Source organism: Phalacrocorax aristotelis, chromosome 23, assembly GCF_949628215.1.
Source record: "Phalacrocorax aristotelis chromosome 23, bGulAri2.1, whole genome shotgun sequence".
NCBI lineage: Eukaryota > Metazoa > Chordata > Aves > Suliformes > Phalacrocoracidae > Phalacrocorax > Phalacrocorax aristotelis.
In genome coordinates this window covers 4074293-4091647 of record NC_134298.1, presented here as the reverse complement: position 1 = coordinate 4091647, position 17355 = coordinate 4074293, and the positions used below count along the sequence as shown (strand labels likewise).

The 17355-nt window shown below is 60.4% G+C and overlaps 1 protein-coding gene across 1 annotated transcript in view; it reads right to left on the bottom strand.

Annotated features, from left to right (window-relative positions):
* KCNH6 (potassium voltage-gated channel subfamily H member 6) overlaps positions 1 to 11745 on the bottom strand; it is a 33429-nt gene extending 21684 nt beyond the window's left edge. Inside the window, exons 1-2 of the mRNA XM_075117243.1 lie at positions 11549 to 11745; positions 8206 to 8436 (exon numbers count right to left, since the gene is read on the bottom strand). Coding sequence (XP_074973344.1) covers positions 8206 to 8436; positions 11549 to 11624 — 307 coding nt within the window. The 5' untranslated portion in view covers positions 11625 to 11745. The remainder of the gene's footprint in view (positions 1 to 8205; positions 8437 to 11548) is intronic.
* Positions 11746 to 17355: the final 5610 nt, after the last annotated feature.

The following is a 17355-nucleotide window of genomic DNA, read 5'->3' as shown; positions in this document are numbered from 1 at the left end:
TTGGCAGATAAGTATTTTTTTAAGCACTTTGATGGGTGCAGTCCCTGCCAGTGGGGACTGGAGGATTTATAAGCTGATCTGAGCCCTGGGAAAGGGCCATATCTCTGCAGCATCCCAGCTCACACAGATCACATCTTGCCTTTTTTTTTTTTTCCCAGACAGTCATTTATATTAATGTACTTTAGAGCAGCAATTAAAGAGTAGGTAATTAAGAACTCAGAAATCCCAGGTAGTTGTTTAACCTCATTAAGCATGCTGCTTGTAATCACACCGTAGCTAATTGCCTTGCAATCGCCAGGCATTTTTTGGGGACTTATTTCAGCCGTCTCCTGTCCTGGATGTGGGCAACGGGAGTGAGTCTGACCACGTGCCCTGTCCTGACCCTGGGCAGCAGGGGGTGGTGGGATCAGTGTGATGGTCCCCAAGGACATCCCCTAAAGGCACTGGCAGGGAGTGGTGAGGCACAGATTCATCTCACTCCTGCCATGGGGAAACTGAGGCACAGGGGGCACAAGGTCTGGCTCAGTGCCCTGGGAGTGAGGGAGGATGTGGGGAGAACCTGAACATGGCCACAGGGCATGAGGCCATATGGATTTGCCTGTTGGATGCCAGCTCAGCCCCATGGCTCTGTTTGTGCTGGCAGCCAGATGCCAGTTTGCAATTAGGGGCACCCAAAAATACCTGCAGGCCTTTCCCAAAGCAGCAAATGGAGGATTAAGGGGGCGTCTCACCCCTCTTGCCAACTTCATTCCCCCCAAATCCTTCAAAAACCCTACCCAAAGGTATAATCACTGTGGGTTCCTTCCCTGAGCTGTCTCCTGTTGCTTTGGCACCGGTGGGAGCGGGAGCTGCAGCCACTGCCACAGCCCCTCTGGCAAAACCCCCAGAGCCCTCCTGGGCCTCTACCCCAAACCTCCTAGGAATGATGGACAACGAGGTACCGCTGCCCAGCTGGTACAGAGCAAAGCGACCTCCTTCCATGGCAGTTTTTGCCGGGTGCGGATCCCTGATCTCGCCTTTCCCCTGCGCTCTGATTACCAGGGATTAGCGGATCCAGCAGGGATGTGCTGCTGGCCCGATCCGGTGCTCTCCTGCTCTCACCATGGCCGGGCTCCGGCCAGGAGGGGGATGTTGGCCTTTCTGCGTATAATTTTAAGGAGCTCAGGGCCTCCCATAATCAGGAGCAGATGGCCGGCATCGGGCAACTTCAAAATCTGCCGTGACGTCAGGGATGTGCACATACACAGACACACATACACACATGCACAAGAACGGGAAAGAAATGGATACAGTGAAATCCGTTTAAAGGGCCCGGCAGCTGGGATTATTTCTTTCTTTATTTATTTCATTGTTGTTCACCACAGGGAGAGGAAATCCACTTAAACGTGTGAGCTGGGGAGAAGGCGGGGGGGGATTTTCAGCAGATAAAACTGTTTTGAAGGGACGCACGGGCACGCTTTGGGCTACGCGTGTGCAGAACCAGTGGGGACAGGAAGAAGTGAGCCCTTTCCCCTCAGGATTTGTAGGGATCTAAAAGGCGAGCAGTGTCCTTTAGGTGATGCCGAGTGAGCGAGGTGTCCTGCCTGATGCTAAGCTGGCACGTGCCCAGCAGGATGATCCGGTGCCGTCCCTGGGATGCTGCGGCTCTGCTGTGCCAATGTTGGTGTGCGCAGGGGGTGTGCATGTGTGTGCCCACTCGCCTGCACGTGTGATGCCTGGCGGCACTGGATGCTTTCTCCTTTGGTGTGTTATAAAATGAGAGTTTTTTCTCCCACAGATGATTTTGAAGCATCACCAATTTCCCTAGGGCCCGCAGCCCAGTGAGGTTCATGGGCCTGGGCAGCCGTCAGCTCTCCATCCTTCCCTCCTAGACTGGGAATCCCGATCCAGATGGCCTGATCCTGGCTCACGTGCTCTGCCCTGCTGCATCCCTTTCACTGCTTCACTTTTCTTTCCCAAGCCCCTCCGCAGTGGTGGGAGGGGATGACCTCTGAGCTGTTCTCATGGGGGCCAGGCCCTGGCAGGGCCCTATGTGGCATGGAAAGGGTTAATCCTAAGCCGATGCTGAACAGCTGAAAACTGGGCCCAGTTACATCCAGTTGGAGGGATATAAGGAGCAGCTGGGAGGAGGCTGGTGTTGGGTTTGGGAGGCAGCTGGTGTCTGGTTTGATCCCGCAAATCTGGGAGGTGCTGAGCCTGAGCAGCCTTGGCCAGGGTTGCTGTGAGCCCCCGGGCTCATCCCGGGGGAATCACCCCAAAAGTGGCACAGCCCTGGTGCCAGGAGCTTGGCGCCCAGCTCGGACCTGTGCCCCACAGCATGGATGGCATCAAGGGGATAATGGTGCATCAGGGATGGAGGGGATGGAGCCGGGGTGGGAGCAGTGAGCTCCCTTAAGCCTGGCCCAAAGGCAGAGCAGTCCCCAGGATTTGGGGTCTCCGGGCAGCTGTGATTTAGGGTACCCCCAACTCTGTGGAGAGGCTGCAGCTGGGAGACCCCTGGCACCCTGTGCCCTCACTCTGTTTCCTTGCAGTGAGCAGCCTGGGGTCTGCAAATCCTTCCCCCATCTTTTCCCCCAAAAAACCAGGCACCCCAGACCTGCTGTGGCACTGGTGGGCTGAGCCAGCCTTGGGAGGGACCCCAACCCTGCTCTCCCATCCTCGTTCCTCGATCGACTGTCCCCATCCATCTGCCCATCTTTTCCCTTCAGCTGTTCAGCTAATCTGTCTCCATCCATCTAATTTTACCCAGCCGCCAAATGATCTCTTGGAGGAGTCCTGGAGGCATTTGCAACCTTCCTGCGCTCCGTGGCTGCCGCTGTGGGGCTGCCTGCATGCCCGTCCAGGGTGAAACCCAGCCTGGGGGCTGTGGAAAAGTCTTTGCAGGAGGCATGTGACATGGATGCTGTTTTGGAGGGTCCCATGCCCAATGCGATGGGTTTGCATGGGCTGGGACAAACAGCTCATTCCCTATAACCCTGGGCGGGGTTTGATCTTTCCCAGCACCCAGCCCATCTCCCCCAAGCCGAGAGCTCAGAGGTTTGCGCTTTCTGACCCATCTTGTCTTCTGACCTTGATAAAAGCGAGCACTTAATAACATTAAAAATGTCATCATCGGGGGCCCTCCCTTCCCGGCCCTCTTATCCTCCACAGCCTCCAGTGGTTAATGCATTTGTTGGTATCATCAGTATTAAACTAATCAACAGGATACGGGGGTTTCCAAGAGCCGGACACAAACCAGTATTGTTATGAATATTAAAAAAGCAAGCTGTTAATCTCCCCTCAGAGCTCTTACCGAGTCCTTCCCTCCCCCCGGCCGGGAGATTTAATCTGCAGGGTCTCATGGCAGAGTGGCTAAATCTATAGTGGTATTATATAATGGAGCAGAGGAGAGGGGCTGGGAAGGGCACGGAGGGGACGGGGAGAGCGATGGGGATGGAGCCATGCTCCAGGGCTGGCTGGCACGCCTGGGGAGACGCTCGGGAGGGCCGAGCCTTGCTCCTGTCTGGGGATAAATCAGTGTCAGGGTGGGGTAGAAACTTCAAAGGGAAGCGCAGATTGCTGGGAGGCCCTAAAGCAAATCCTCGAGGCAGGATGGAAAATGATGGAGATGGGAGCTGAGCTGGCGGGAGATGGGTCTCCCTTGGGGTCTGGGGTGAGCAATGGGTGCTGGGGAGCCCCTGCATACGGGTCTGCATCCCCCTGCACCAGGAGGCGATGCTGCTGGTGGGGCCTGCTCTGGCCCCTCTCCCCACACCCAAGCAAGGCATCGGGAGAGTGAAACCCGCTGTGACACCAGACCGACAAAAATGCTCCTTGCAGCAATCCCTGAACTCTAAAATGACCTTATTAAGTAACGGCGGCAGGATGGAGTTACCCCTGTGCGGTGACGAACAGCAGGGATTTCTCCACTTAGCTGGGAGCTCGCCAGTCGGAAGGAGCAGTGGAGGGGAAAAACCAGGAGGGTCAGGAGAATACAGGCACCCACAGGCAATGTGGCCACGAGAAGGATGCCTTCAAGCCCAGTGGGATGTTTTGGGGTGCAGGTGGGAGGATGCTCCCATCCCCAGGAGCCAGAAGAAGTCCTGGATCAATACAGGGGGTTGGCAAAATGCAGCTTAACCTCCGCTGCAAGCGAAGCAAGCGGACGCATCCAGGCCCATGGTCCTTCCCTTGCTAAATCCCCACCGGCCGCAGGAATTAGTCCAGCTTAGCGCAGGGCTGTGCGGCCAAAGCTGCAAGCACTGACAGTGTTTCCCAGGGCTGTCCGGCCACCCTGAGGGCCCTGACCCCATGGCACATGGGGCCACCTCCCACTGGGGATGCAGCAGCCAGTGAGGATGGGGATGGAGGGTTTAGGGTGGGAACTGGGGGCTCTGCAGGGCAGGAATTTCAGGAAAAGCCTCCTGGGGGTGCTGGGGATGCTCTGGGCCCATCCCTCCATTCATGGCACATGTGGTCCAAGCACAAAGCATCCAAGGAGCTGCAGAAGATGGAAAATGTGTCTCTTCCAGTTTTGTGCCCTGATTGTGCCATCCCCAGGGCAGAGCCGGGCCATGGGGGTGGCTGGAGCTGCGGCACAGCCATGCCGAGGATGGTAGAATTGGCCCCGCAGCGCAGGATCTCCGGGACAGAAGCATTTGCCATTGCAAAGTGGGATGTTTATAAGTCCCTGTCTGGAGTCTGGCCATGGTGTCTGTCCCTTTCCCGAGGTCACGGCCCAGCTCTGTCGAGCCTGATCCTTAAAGGAACACAAAGCAAACAGCCCCAGCTTGGCTTAAACCCCACATTTTTGTACAAGCAAAGAGCTCAAGTTGGGTTGGGATTTTGTCAGCTGGCTGTGCGTCTCTGCTCCTCCGCCACCTGGGAGGTCCCCTCCGCCCTGCCTTGTCCACCCCACTGGGCAGCAGCAGAGGCTCCCTGGGACCGCCAGCACTGGCCCCCAGCCCCAACAGAGCCAGGATTTGGCAGTTGCCAGCAGGATTTGCCCTCTGCCTCCAGCAAGCCTGTTGGCATGCTGCGTGTTGCTGTTTATAAAGCTGTACAGAGAAACCTTGGCTGGATCCATCCCCACCTGCCTTAGCCAGGGCTTCCTGGCAGCAGCTGCTGAAGGATTGCCGTGCCACGGCTGTGCCCTGGGCTGGGGAGAGAGGGGACATGTCATTTAGTCCCCCTGTCCCCCCCAGGTGCAGTGACACACCACAACCTGTGCCTGCCTGGCTGCCAGCCCCACAGGCAGCTGCCTGCTCTGGCACCCCATGGGAAGCTGCGGGGGGACATCCTGGGTCACACCAAGTGCCCCAATCGCTTTGCAGCCTTCCTCCTCCTCCTGGAGCCCTCCAGGGAAATCCCAGTTCACACCACCAGTGTAATGAGTTTGCCAGGCTGAGCCGGTCCCAGGGGACCAGCACAAACTGCTCCTGCTGGAGGGGACCAGCCGTGGGCTCTGCCTGGGGAGGGGATGGGGGTGGAGGGGCTGGGGCTGCAGGCGGCGGCTGCCCCACCAGCTGCTCCAGCTGTCTCAGCCCCGCATCTCCCCTTTCATATTCATAAGCATCACATTCATGCAGATTAACAGCGAAGCGCTCTGCAGGCACTGCCAGCTGCTGCCGCTTGGGCCATGCCAGCGCCACGGTCCTCAGCACCTGTGGCCACTGGCCCCATGCCGGGGACCCCAGGGGCTCTCGCCAGTGGCGTCACTGCAAAGCACGTCATCTCGGGGCAAAAAAAACCCCAAAACCCCAACCCTGGATGCAGCTCAGCCCTGCCAGCCCCTCGGTGCTGTCCCCAGGGGATGCTGGAGGGGGCTCAGCTCAGCCCTGGACACTGTGGGGGCATGTCCCTGGGGCTGGTGGCCTTGGCTGCTCCCTGTCCCGGCGGGAGCTGATCCCGTAATGACCCCTCTGGCTGGGGCAGCCCCAGCTGTGCAGCATCTTGTAAGGAAATTAACTTTTCACTGATCTTCTGGCTTTGAGTGGGGGATTAGAGCCCACACGCACCATGGCCAGGCTCTCCCTTCTTTCTGAGGCCTTTTTGGGGCTGCTGTGGCAGGGAAGGACAACTGCCCTTGCTGGGTCTGTCCCGTCTTCCCCCAACTGGACTTGGTTCTTGGCTCCATTTTGGCCACCCAGAGCTGGGCTCGTCATCAGCACCCATGGCTTCTTTTATACTTAGCTAATGACAGCACGGGCATCTGGGTGTGGACCGAGCAGCAAGGCTCTCCCCAGGGACATGCATCACCCCATCATACAGCACCCTGCCTGTGCACAGACCCACCTGCCCGGGCACCCATGGGTGCCCCCCTTCCCACACCTATCCATCCCACCCTGGCCCTACTGGGGGAGGCTCTGACAGGCAGATTTGGGGTATAATATTGTGTCTGGCAACCAGAAAAGCGAGGAAACAACCCCGCGAGCTGCAGAGCCGGGAGTACCGCAGTAATAAACAGCAGGTCGAGGCTGGAGATTGGTGCTGCCGGTATGAAAGGAGGACAGGCGGGTTCGGAGCCTCCGCTGGCTAATTAAGCAGCAGCTCCCTATAAAGCGAAGGCTTTTTCTTTGCCGATAAGACCCATTTATAATGGGCTGAGCGGTCGCAGGCTGAGTGCTGGGGGGAAACAATTGGAAAGCATATTGCTGGTGGGACTGGGTTTTAAAAATAGACATGAAGGGCTTGCTTCTGGGCTTTTTTTTCCCCCTTTTTTTTTTTTTTAATAAAAAAGAGAAGAAAGCAGCTCAGAGCTGTGCTGAGAGTTTCCCGTGGCCTAGGGGAAGAGCAGGGCTCTGAGGAGAGCACCGAGCATCCCGCAAGCCCAGAGGGAACACTTCAAAGCAGGAAGGTTGGCATTGGAGCGGGTTACAGCTGAGCAGTCCCCAGGGATGGATGGGGAAATAATCCCAAGGGAGGGGAACAGAGCCGCACACTCTGTCCTTGCCACGGCCACGCGTTGGCATTGGGATGGGAGCAGGGGGACAGCATGTGCCTGCTTCTCCCCATGCCTCCCAGGCTGCACTGGGCTCCAGCCAGCCCCCTGCAACCCGCCGCTGCCGAGGGGGGACTCGCAGCCCAGCCCTAGCGCTGCTACCCGGCCCCCCTTCGCCCAGGGCCGGCCCCGCAGAGAAGAGCCTCAGCCGGGTCCCTCGGTGAGGACAGGAGGAAAATCATATCGGAAACGCAGCTGGTGAGCAGCCTGATCCTGCCACCGCGCAGGGTCCAGCCCCGCCGGGGTAGCTGTGCGGGTTAACACGTGGCGGTGCTGCCAGCGGATAATTCCTGGGACGATATGCTGGCACCTGGATGCCAGCCCGGGAGATAGGGTCTGGGAGGGAGGCCAGGACACCCGGGTCCCAGCCCCAGAGATAGGGTGCCAGGCTGGGAGCCAGGGCTCCTGCCTTCTCATTCCCTTTGCTTCCAGTTATTTCTCCTCCACCCTGCTGCCCCAGCAGCTGCCAGTAACAGGGTGCAGCCCCTTGCTCAGGCCAAGCCCCCACTGATACAATCTAAAGCAATGGGAAAGCTCCACAGGTTGAAAAAAGGAAATACTTAATATTTTTAGCCCCTAGCGAGCACCCGATCTGCATTTCCACTGCCCCTGGGAGCCCTGGCCACTTCTGGTTTGCAGCACTAAGCACTAAATATTTATTTAACTACCTGCAGTATTAGAACTAATCACTAGTGTTTTCCATCAAAGCTTCATTTTCATCTTAACGTAATTCCATCTGTGCACGCACAGCCGCAGCCTGCTCGCTGGAAAGGCAGCTCCGAGGCCGTTGGCTGTACCCCTTTTGGCAGAGACATAGGGTCTGTCTCATCTCGGCTCGGAGCACAGACCCAGAGACCCATGTCCCAGCCTGGCTCCTCCGTGGGCTTCCCACCGGATCCTCGTTCATGACGCAGGGATCCCATGAGCGATGCCATTGCTTGCCCTGGGATCCCTGAGCCATCACCAAGGGCTTGCAAACGACCTGATTCCCAAATAATCCATCACTTGAGGTTGCAATGCCCCCAGTGCCCCATCACAGCAGAGGCAGTGCCATCCCACCAGGGGCCACCATGGACTTGCCCTCAGCAAAGCCCCAGCTCTGGGTGCAATCCCGATCCCCTGGCAGCACCAGACCCCCTTCGCCTCCCACCACCAGCCTCTGACAACCCAAATCCCAGGCAGATGACACCTCCCACTGCTGGATCCCCCCGAAAAGCGACTCTTACTGTCTTTGCGGTAGTAGAGGATCTCGAGCTTGCACTCCTCGGAGCCGAGCAGGGCCTGGGTGAGCTGCGCAACAGAGCTCTTGGTGGTGTCGGGGCCGGTGAGGAAGTCGCAGGTGCAGGGTCGCTGCATCACCTCCACGCGGGAGTAGCCGAACATCTCGCAGAAGCCATCATTGCAGTAGATGATGGTGCAGTTCTCCATCTGGGCGTTGGCGATGAGGAACTTGCGGTCTGCAGGGAGGCAGGAGAGCACAAGGCTTAGTGGGGTGGTGGGGACCCGTGGGAATGGGCGACAGCCTGGGTGGATAGGGGGTGCTTGGGCTTTTTGATGCCACCTGCCATGGGGCTTGTGCAGGGACAGGCTCCCCGGGGACATCGGTGACAGGTCTGGGGGGAGGATGGCTGGTGCCAGCCCATGCTGACCTGCCCTTCAGAGAGAGAAAATTCCCCCAATTTCATGTGAATCAGTGACCATGGGGACAGGGGGACCCAAAGGAGGGTCCCCAGTAAAGACATTTTTTGCTGGGGTGGGACAACATGCGCCGCTTCAACATCTCACTGCTCGCATGTGGGGACTCACTGCTGTCTAATACATGGGCAATTTGTCCCCAGCCGGCACTGCAGGCAGACAGAAGAGCTGCAGCATCTGTCACTCCGCAGGAGCTTATCAGGGACCTGAGTTATCTTGGAGACTTCCCACCCTTGCTCAGATTTGACTGAAGTCAGGCAAGGGGCGAGAGGAGGAGTGAGCGTGAGACTTGGCTTTGTGGGAAGCCGGGTAAAAACCATCACACTAATGATTCTTTTGATGTTTTATAGGATAATTGTGCCTTTGGGCTGAAGCTCAAATGCTGACCCAGCTGGGCTGCGTGACCTCTGTGCTCAAGAAGAAAAAGGCTCAGGTGGAGGAAAGGGGAAACTGAGGCAGGGAGTGGTGTTTCCCCACTGCCACCTGGTGCTGCAGCCCCCCAGGCTGGGCTGGGGCCAGGCTCACTGTCGTGCTGGGGTGTGTGGCACTGCTGCCCAGCCCACGTCGTCCAGCCCAGATGGAGCTGCTTCCATCCTTATCCTGGGGGAGACCCTAGAGCTTAGATTTGTTTTGATTTTTTTTTATTTTTTCCAGGGATGTCAGGGGCTGCTGGACTGGGGAGAACCCTTTCTGGGACAGGTTTGCTGGGATGTGACAGGGGGCTGTGGATGCTGATGCGACGGATGCCGTGCCCCCCCCCCAAGCCGCATCTCCCTCAGCATTTGGCATCTGCTGGAGCTAGAGGCAGGTCAGAACAGAGGGTCCCTTTGGAGGCTGCATCCCAGCCCAGACCCCAATTAATCTCCTGGATTACCCAGGAATGGCATCTGCAGCCTGTGCGCTCCAGAGCCCTGCTGTGCTCCAGCCTTGTGGGGAATTTCACCCAAATGCAGGAGAAACCTCCACATGGCTGTGGCAGCCCACGCCGGGACCCTGTGGGGTGGGGTGACACCTCCCCGGTACATCAGGGATCTCCTATTGTCACCTGCGGAGTCCCAGCTCTGGAGGATGCCGCTCAATATAACCAGTGCCCCAGGGATGCTGCACCGAGGTCTCCAGCTTCATCCCACCCTGTGGCAGCCCTTGGTGGCCCTTTGTGGGGGGCTCCCACCCTGGCACTTTTCCCTCTCTCACACAGGGATGATGCTGATGCCAGTGCTGCAAACAGCACAAACCACCACGGCCAAATGTTTCCCAGTTCCCTCTTCCCGATCCTTCTCTATCCAAAGCACTCTACCAGCTGGAAGGTGGCACAAGGAGGGGACCTCCTCCGAAAGCCCCACTCCTGGGGTGTGCTCCCCATCTGCGATGAACATTTCCCCATCCAGCACCAGCCTCATGGGCTGAATCCAGGCTGGACTGGTGCAGGACAGGATTTATGGGGCTGGCAGGGTGCCGGAGCAAGCTGTGCTGAGCGCAGGGGATGTGACCAAGGCTGGGATGGGAAGGAGCTGCAAAGCCAGGTCTCCTTGGGGGTATTTTCACCCCAGATTTGCTTTCTGCCCTGCCCTCACCTGCAGATTTGCCCTTGCCCCCACAGTACCAAGGCTCTGCAGCAGCCCTGGCAGGGAATTGTTGGGCCTTTCTGGCTCCGGTGGGGACTCGCCAGGTATAGCTGCAGCCATGGGAGCTGCAGGGTGGGGATGAAGGCACCCATGAGCAGGGGAGGATGCGCTGCCAGCGACAGCGATGTGGTGGTGGGGCTAGTTTGGTGTCTCCCAACACCTGTCAGACCACGAAGCTGCCACGGGGGAGCACAGGGCGATGTTTCGGCAGAGCCCAGCTGGTGCCCAACATGGCTGGCAGAGCGCAGGCAGGGAGCGGGCAGGGACGAGGGGGCCTGGCTGCTTCCCCGCTGGCACGCTTGGCTGCATGCCCCCGCTGCTCCCCAGCCGCCGCTTCGCAGTGGGGACTGATAGGAACCAGGGACAGTTTTTCTCGCTTTCTGTCCCCAGGGTCACGTCACTCACTGCCAGGGCAGGCAGCGCAGATCCGGCAGGGATGGCAGCACCGGGGACGTTTGCCCACCCAGCAAACTCGGGCACTGGAAAAAAACCACAGCAAGCCAGGGCGGAGGGGGGTGTGCAGCCCCAGCACCCCGTGGCAGAACCCCGAGCACACCTTTTGGGGACACCCCTACCCCCTGCTCCCCTCCCCTCGTCCCTGGTTGCGTAGAGGGGGACCCAGCCCCATCAGGGTGCCCAGGCAGCGGAGCCCCTGCTGCCTCCTCCCCGCAACCCCCACCCAGTCGCACGCAAACCCCAGCGCTCCCCGATGCGCACGAACTCTTCGCTATATTTGACACGAAAACCAGCCCAAAAAATTCATATAAAGGGATTACTCCGAGCAACAGCAAATGGCAACGTTTCACCAGGGACGGCTGCCTCCGAGCAGCGCGGAGTTGAAGGCAAACAGGCAGCGAGCCCGTCTGCGCTGGCGTACACCCCTCGCCCCAGCCCTGCCAGCCGGACCCCCTCCCCGCCACCCCGGGGACCCCCTCCCAGCCCGCGGACTGCGGGGGGCTGCGGGGTCTCCAGCCCCCCCCGGGGGACCACCGGTCTGGGACCGCTCGTCCCCCATGTGTCGCCCTGTCTATAAATACCCGCGGGGACACTGCCTGGCTGTCGCCCACCCCTCTCCCCCCGCCCCGGGAGGTCACAGGGGCGCCTTCATTTCCCCGGGGACACCGTGCGGGTGGCCCCGCTCTGCCCTCCCGCCTGTCCCCCCCACCCCCACCCCGCTCCCCGCTGTGCCCCGAAGTTGGGGGGGGCGCCCGGGGAGAGCGGGAGCGGGGCCGGGGGTTGCGGTACTCACTTTGCCCTTCAAATTTGCGGATGATCGTGTCCAGGTAGGTGTTTTGGGGGGCCACATGGCCCCGGCGTACCGGCATCGCTCCGCCGCCCTGCGCTCCCCGGGAGCCGCGGAACTTACCGCGGGGGCGGCGGGGAGCGCGGCCCGGCCCCGGAGCGCCTGGGTCCGGCCCGGCACGGCGCGGCCCCGCTCCGCCTCACCCCGGGGCTGGCCGAGCTCTGGAGCCCAGCCGGCCCGGGGCTCCCGTGCTCCCGGTGGCCGGAAGGGGGAACCCCTCCGCCCGCCCTGCCGCGCCCGGCTCCGGGCGGGGGCGGCCGGGGAGGATGGGGATGGGGGGGGGAAGGGGGGGAGGACCCGCTTCAAACGGGGAGAAAATAATAGAATAAAATAATAAGAGTAGAAATCCCCAAAGTGCTTAGTCACCGCTGCCCCGGCCCGCCGGAGGACCTGTCAGCAGCAACAGCTGCCGGCCGGGGAGCTGGTACCCCCCCGGCTCCCCCCGGCACCCCCCCGGACCCCCCCGGCTCCCCCCGGCAGCCCCCGGACTCCCCTTGGCTCCCCCCGGCATCCCGCGGCACAGGCACCCGCACCGCACCGCCTGCCACCGGCCCCGCAGACTCGGGGTGCTCTGGGGCGGAGCATGGGGGCGAGGGAGCAGAGGGGTTCTGGGGGGTGCTGGAGGTGGGGTCCTTGGGGGGCTGGAACAGGGAGTGGTGGGGGGTGGAGGCGAGGTCCTTGGGGGGCTGGGGTAGGGAGTGATGGGGGTGCTGGAGGTGGGGTCCTTGGGGGGCTGGGACAGGGGGAGCTGGAGGATTGGGTGTTTGGACAAGAGGATGTGGTGGGAGTGCAGGTGAAGGGTGCCTGGGGGCGCTGGAGAAGGGGATGGTTAAGGAAGGGGTGCTGGAGAGGGGTGCTGGAGGTGCTGGGAGCTGGAGGATGGGGATGGTGAAGGAGGGTGGTGGTGGGGTGCAGGGGTGGTGGAGGAGGGGGTGATGGAGGGCGCTGGAGTGTCGGAGGTGGCAGAGGAGGGGAGGCCGGGGTGCAGGGGGCGGTGGGTGGAAGGGGGCGTGCAGGTGGTGCTAAGGTGTAGGGGGTGGTGCGGGGGGGTGCAGGGGCGGCGGGGGAGGTGCAGAGGCAGAGAAGGGGGTGCCAGTGCGTACAGGTGTTGGAGGGGGGGATGCCCGGGTGCGAGGGTGCAGGAGCAGAGGAGAGGGTGCTGAGGGGTGCAGGGTGCAGAGTAGGGGGTGCCGGGGGAGGAAGATGGGGTGCAGGGGGACGGAAGAGTGGATCCAGGGCCGGGGTGCCGGGGGGTACCGGGAGGGGGTCCGGGCATTCCCGGCGGGTGCCGGGGATGGGGTCCAGCTGCTGCCGGGCGGTGCCGAGGAGGGGGTTCGGGCATTACCGGGGGGGGTGCCGGGGAGGGGATCCTGGTGTTGCCGAGGGGTGCTGGGGGGGGGTGTTCGGGTGCTGCCGGGGGGGTGCCGGGGGGATGTGTGTCTGGGTGCCCCCGGCGGGTGCCGGGGATTGCCGGTGGGGGGGGGTGCCGGGTGTTGCCGGGGGGTGCTGGGGGGCCGCGTGGCGCGGGCCGGGCGGGGCCCCGCGCCCGTCGCTGTCCGTTCGCGGCGGTGCTGAAGGGCCGGGCGGGGCGGGGGGGGGTGGCTGCCTGTGGGGGGGGGCTTGGCATGGGGGGGCCCGGCCTGGCACAGGGCTCTGCAGGCACGGATGGTCCCTGGGGGACACGAGGGTCCAGGGGGTCCTGGGGTTCTGGGGCCACAGAAGGTCCCATGGGCTCTGTAGGGTACGGGGGGTCCTGGTGGGCACCCAGGCCTCTGTGGGACATGGGGGTCTCATGGCGATGCTGCCCTGCTAGAGCAGATGTTCAGACCTAGCCCCAAGTTCAGCTCTCCTGCCCACCTCTCCGTGCCCCTCAGGGGTGAAGGCCAAGGGGACCAGCTCCCTTTCCTTCCTGAGGAATCCCTGCTGGCTGGCCCTCTTCTCCCGGGCCCACTGCTAAAGGCAGTGTCCACTGAGGGGCTTTCTACTATTATTTTGTTATGCACGATTTTTCAGGCATGAAATTGGTCTGAGAGGATTATGGTCCATTATCATCAACAGGAGCGTTTTGCTGGGATTTTCAATTAATATTCCAGTGCACCTCAGCAATACACCCGAGGACCAGGCCATGCCCATGGGGCATTCGACCTACAGCATTGCCTGCTGGAGTTGTCTCCTGTCCCTGGGCCAGCAGTACAAGCGGGTGAGCAAAGGCAGGTGCCCTTTCAAGCCCATTTCTGAGTCCTGGTGCTGCTTTTATCTCTGTCTCTCATAGAAGTCAGCCTTCCCCAGCGGAGAAAAACTTGTTCTATTGTTGAAGACGGTGAAAAACCCATTATCTCCCCCCATCCACTCTGCACACTGCCTCTGCCGTGATTTACTGCGAGTTGTGGAGGATGTTTTGCTCTATATTACACAGATGCAGCTTAATAGCATGGGGGAGGGAGAGGGACAAGGAGTCCAGGCTTCTGCCTCCTCTGTCTTCTTGTTGATATACTGGGTGACTCGAGGGAGGCAGTGCTGCAATTTCCTTACTAGAAAATAGGGACACTTGTCACTCGGCCTTGTGAAACTGCTCTGAGATTCCTGGATGACCAGTTCTGCAAGGGAAAGCAAACTATTATTACTACAGCTAATATCACCATAATTATGATTATTAATCACCAGGCAGTCAGGATTTAAGGTTGGCCTCCTGCCCTCCTCTCATCCCATAAATCAGTCTGGGATGTTCATGGACACATCACATGGACACGGACGTGTCTGATGATGAGGGCACGTGCCAGCTTGCAGCCCTCCCCGGCGGGGAGCAGGTCTGCAGCGAGGAGTGCAGGGGCACCAGTGGGGCTTTGAGCATGAGGCAGGGCACAGCCCCGGCCCCCCCAGCCCCTCTGCCAGAGCTGGGTCTATGGAGTGACTCCAGGAAGGCTTGTCCTGCTCTGGGCATGGCAGTGGGGCCACTTGGATCCCCCTTTCTGTGGCCAGGGAGTCTCATCCCATCATGTGGCTGATGGAAGATCCTCTCTTACTGACTCTCTTCCCCATAGAGCCCTCACAGATGGAGTTGAGTCATGTCATTGCCTTTCAGGTTCTTACTGACTATGCTTCAGGAGCCTCCCAGTGCCCCCATGGATCTTCCAATCCTCCCATCACCCTCCCAGTCCCCTCAGTGCATCCCTGCAGAGCCGGGTCATCCGTGAGGCTGCCGGTCCATGCCCTGCCTCCCTGCCCTCCTTGGAGCACTTTATGCCCAGTCTTCTTTCGACTCCCTGGGTCTTAAGCATATGCTTGCAGTTAATCCTGTGCTTACATTTTATCCCAAATAGGAAGAATTGGGGTCTCTGCGCAAATTCTCCTGCTGTTCAAGGCAGCTGAAGGGCTCCCTCTAATTCAACCAAACAGTAATCCTCTCTCCCTGCCCTGCCCTCCTCCTTTCTCGCTCAGTTCTTTCCTCTCCTCCTCCTCCACCTCAAGTGTTTTTGAGGTTTTCCTCCTTTCCGCTTCTTTCCTTCCTTCCCGCACCCCAGAAAATCGGTGGGAAGCCACCGGATTTCCAGGGCAAAGGAGACCTGGGTGCTTTCCAAGGGTGTCCTCCACCTCCCCACTTCTGCAGCACAAGTGCATAAGGAGCCACCCGGGAGTGCAGGGAACTATAATCTGTGCAGGAAAATATCACCCACCTGGCAAGGGGCTGCCCTGGGCAGGCGCAGGCACATCGGGCAAGGGGGTACAGCTGTGGAATGGGGTGTGGATTTGGGGTGGGAGATGTGGGATGGAGGGGCCGGGCACGCTCTAGAATCCCAGCACGGCAGCTGCTGGCTGATGCTTGCCGGGAGAAATGTTTGCCAACGGAGAGACGGCATTTCTCCACATTTCTGTAATTAGAGCTGCACTGCAAACACAGCCAGCAAGGGAGCGACGGGGCTCTCGCGGTCCCCAAAGCTGTTTGCAGCCACCAGGGCTGTCCCCAGGCAGGCTCGGGTGTCCCGGCTGCCTGGCATGGTTCATGCCCCTGCTTTGCCCTTCACTTTTGGAAGATGCTCCAGGGAAGTGACGGGGAAGGGAGGAATTGGGGCTGCAAATGGATTTTGCAGGGGGAAGGATGCTGCTTGTCCTGGCTTCCTCCTCTGCCCCACCACTCCAAATCCTGACGTATTTTTCCAGGCTTTCTCCACCGCACAGTTTGTTTGCTAATTATGAAAAAATCCCAAACACCGAAACCAAACAATGGTTAAATGTGCAGCCAGAATTAACCCTCATCAGCCTGGGCTTTCCTCCACACTATCCCAGGGGAGGCCTGATGGGAGGCTGCAAACCTGGGAAGGACTCAGTGGCATTAAACCAAGCCACAGACGTTGTTTCCCGACAGGGGCCACTTCCCACTCAGAAGTGGCAGGAAAAGCCGTGGGGACTTGGCTCCGGGATGTGGCACACTCAGTTCACAGCAGCCACGCCAGCATCCTGCCCGTCCTTGCTGCACGGCGAGGGAAACTGAGGCACGGGGCAGGCTCGTGACTCACCCGCAGTCCTTGGGGCCAGGAAGATGGATGGGGTGAGCAGGCGGCTGCAATAACTCATGGTGGTGCTGCAGGGAAGGCTGGGGAAAGGCAGGATGCGGCCGCGGGAGGGGGGTGCTGGCAGAGGCTGCAGTGGGCCTGTTTGGCTGTAAACCTTCCTGGGCATGGGGGGAGCAGAGCTGAGTGCCAGGGGCTTGGCCACACGCCCCCCCATCCTTCAGGGATGCGGCACTTTCAGTCTGCAGCAATTCTCTCCCCGCCACCTCTGAGGCCTCGGCAGGGATGGTGTCAGCTCAAGGGGGAGCCCTGAGGGGTGGGGACGGTCCCCACCAGCACGGCGACATGGCCAGAGCCCGCTTTGGGGTCCTGCTGTTGAGGCACCCCAAGGAAGCAGGGCGGGGGGATGCTGCCCCTGCGGGGTGGGGGCTCTGCGGGGCTGGGGAAGGGGTCGGCCCAGCTTGCAGCCCTGGATGCATCCCCTGGCGAGGGTGGGACCCAGCTGGGAGCCTGGTGCAATGTGTCCAGGCAAGGATGGTGCCACCCGGGTGCCTGACACTTGATGGAGGGTGGAGGGGGCATCAGGGGGGTGGGGGTGTCATTTGGGCTGGACCTGGCCACTGTCCTCCTTGGTAGGGAATTGTAGCTAAGCCATGGGACTGGGGAGAGTCTGAGCTTGCTTGGGTGGGGACTTTGGGGTCTCCCACTTGTCCCTTACCCCCAAATTCACCTTTAACCCCGTCAGCCCTACTCAAGCAGCAGGGGGGGAAGGATAGCACCAGCCAGGGCTCACAGGGACCGAAGCTACGGGCAGGGAGCTGGCAGGGATGGGGAGTCCCCTGTCCCTACCATAGCTCATGACATCCCTGCAACAGTTCTGCTGTCCTCTGGGAGACCCCCACGCTGCCTCCCCCCACCTCCCCCGCGGGGGGTGGCCCCTGCTCGATGGCCCCTGGCTGCTGCCAAGCTGTGGCTGCATATTTCCAGGCGCTCCTTGTCCCCGGGGAAGGGGAATGCGAGGAACGCGGCCCCGTGCACCCTGCCTGCTCCTGCCCAGCCGTCCGCCAGCTAAGAATAGACCTGGCTTGGCAGGGCCCCCACCAGCGCTGAGGGGCCACAGGGTGTGGGAACCCCCAGCCACCTTCCCGCAGCAGATAATGAACGTTAAAAAAAAAGGAAAACAGGTTTCTGTGGTGCCCAAAGGGTCCCCGAGCCGGCAAAGGGAACACAGGGTGTTTCTTCCTT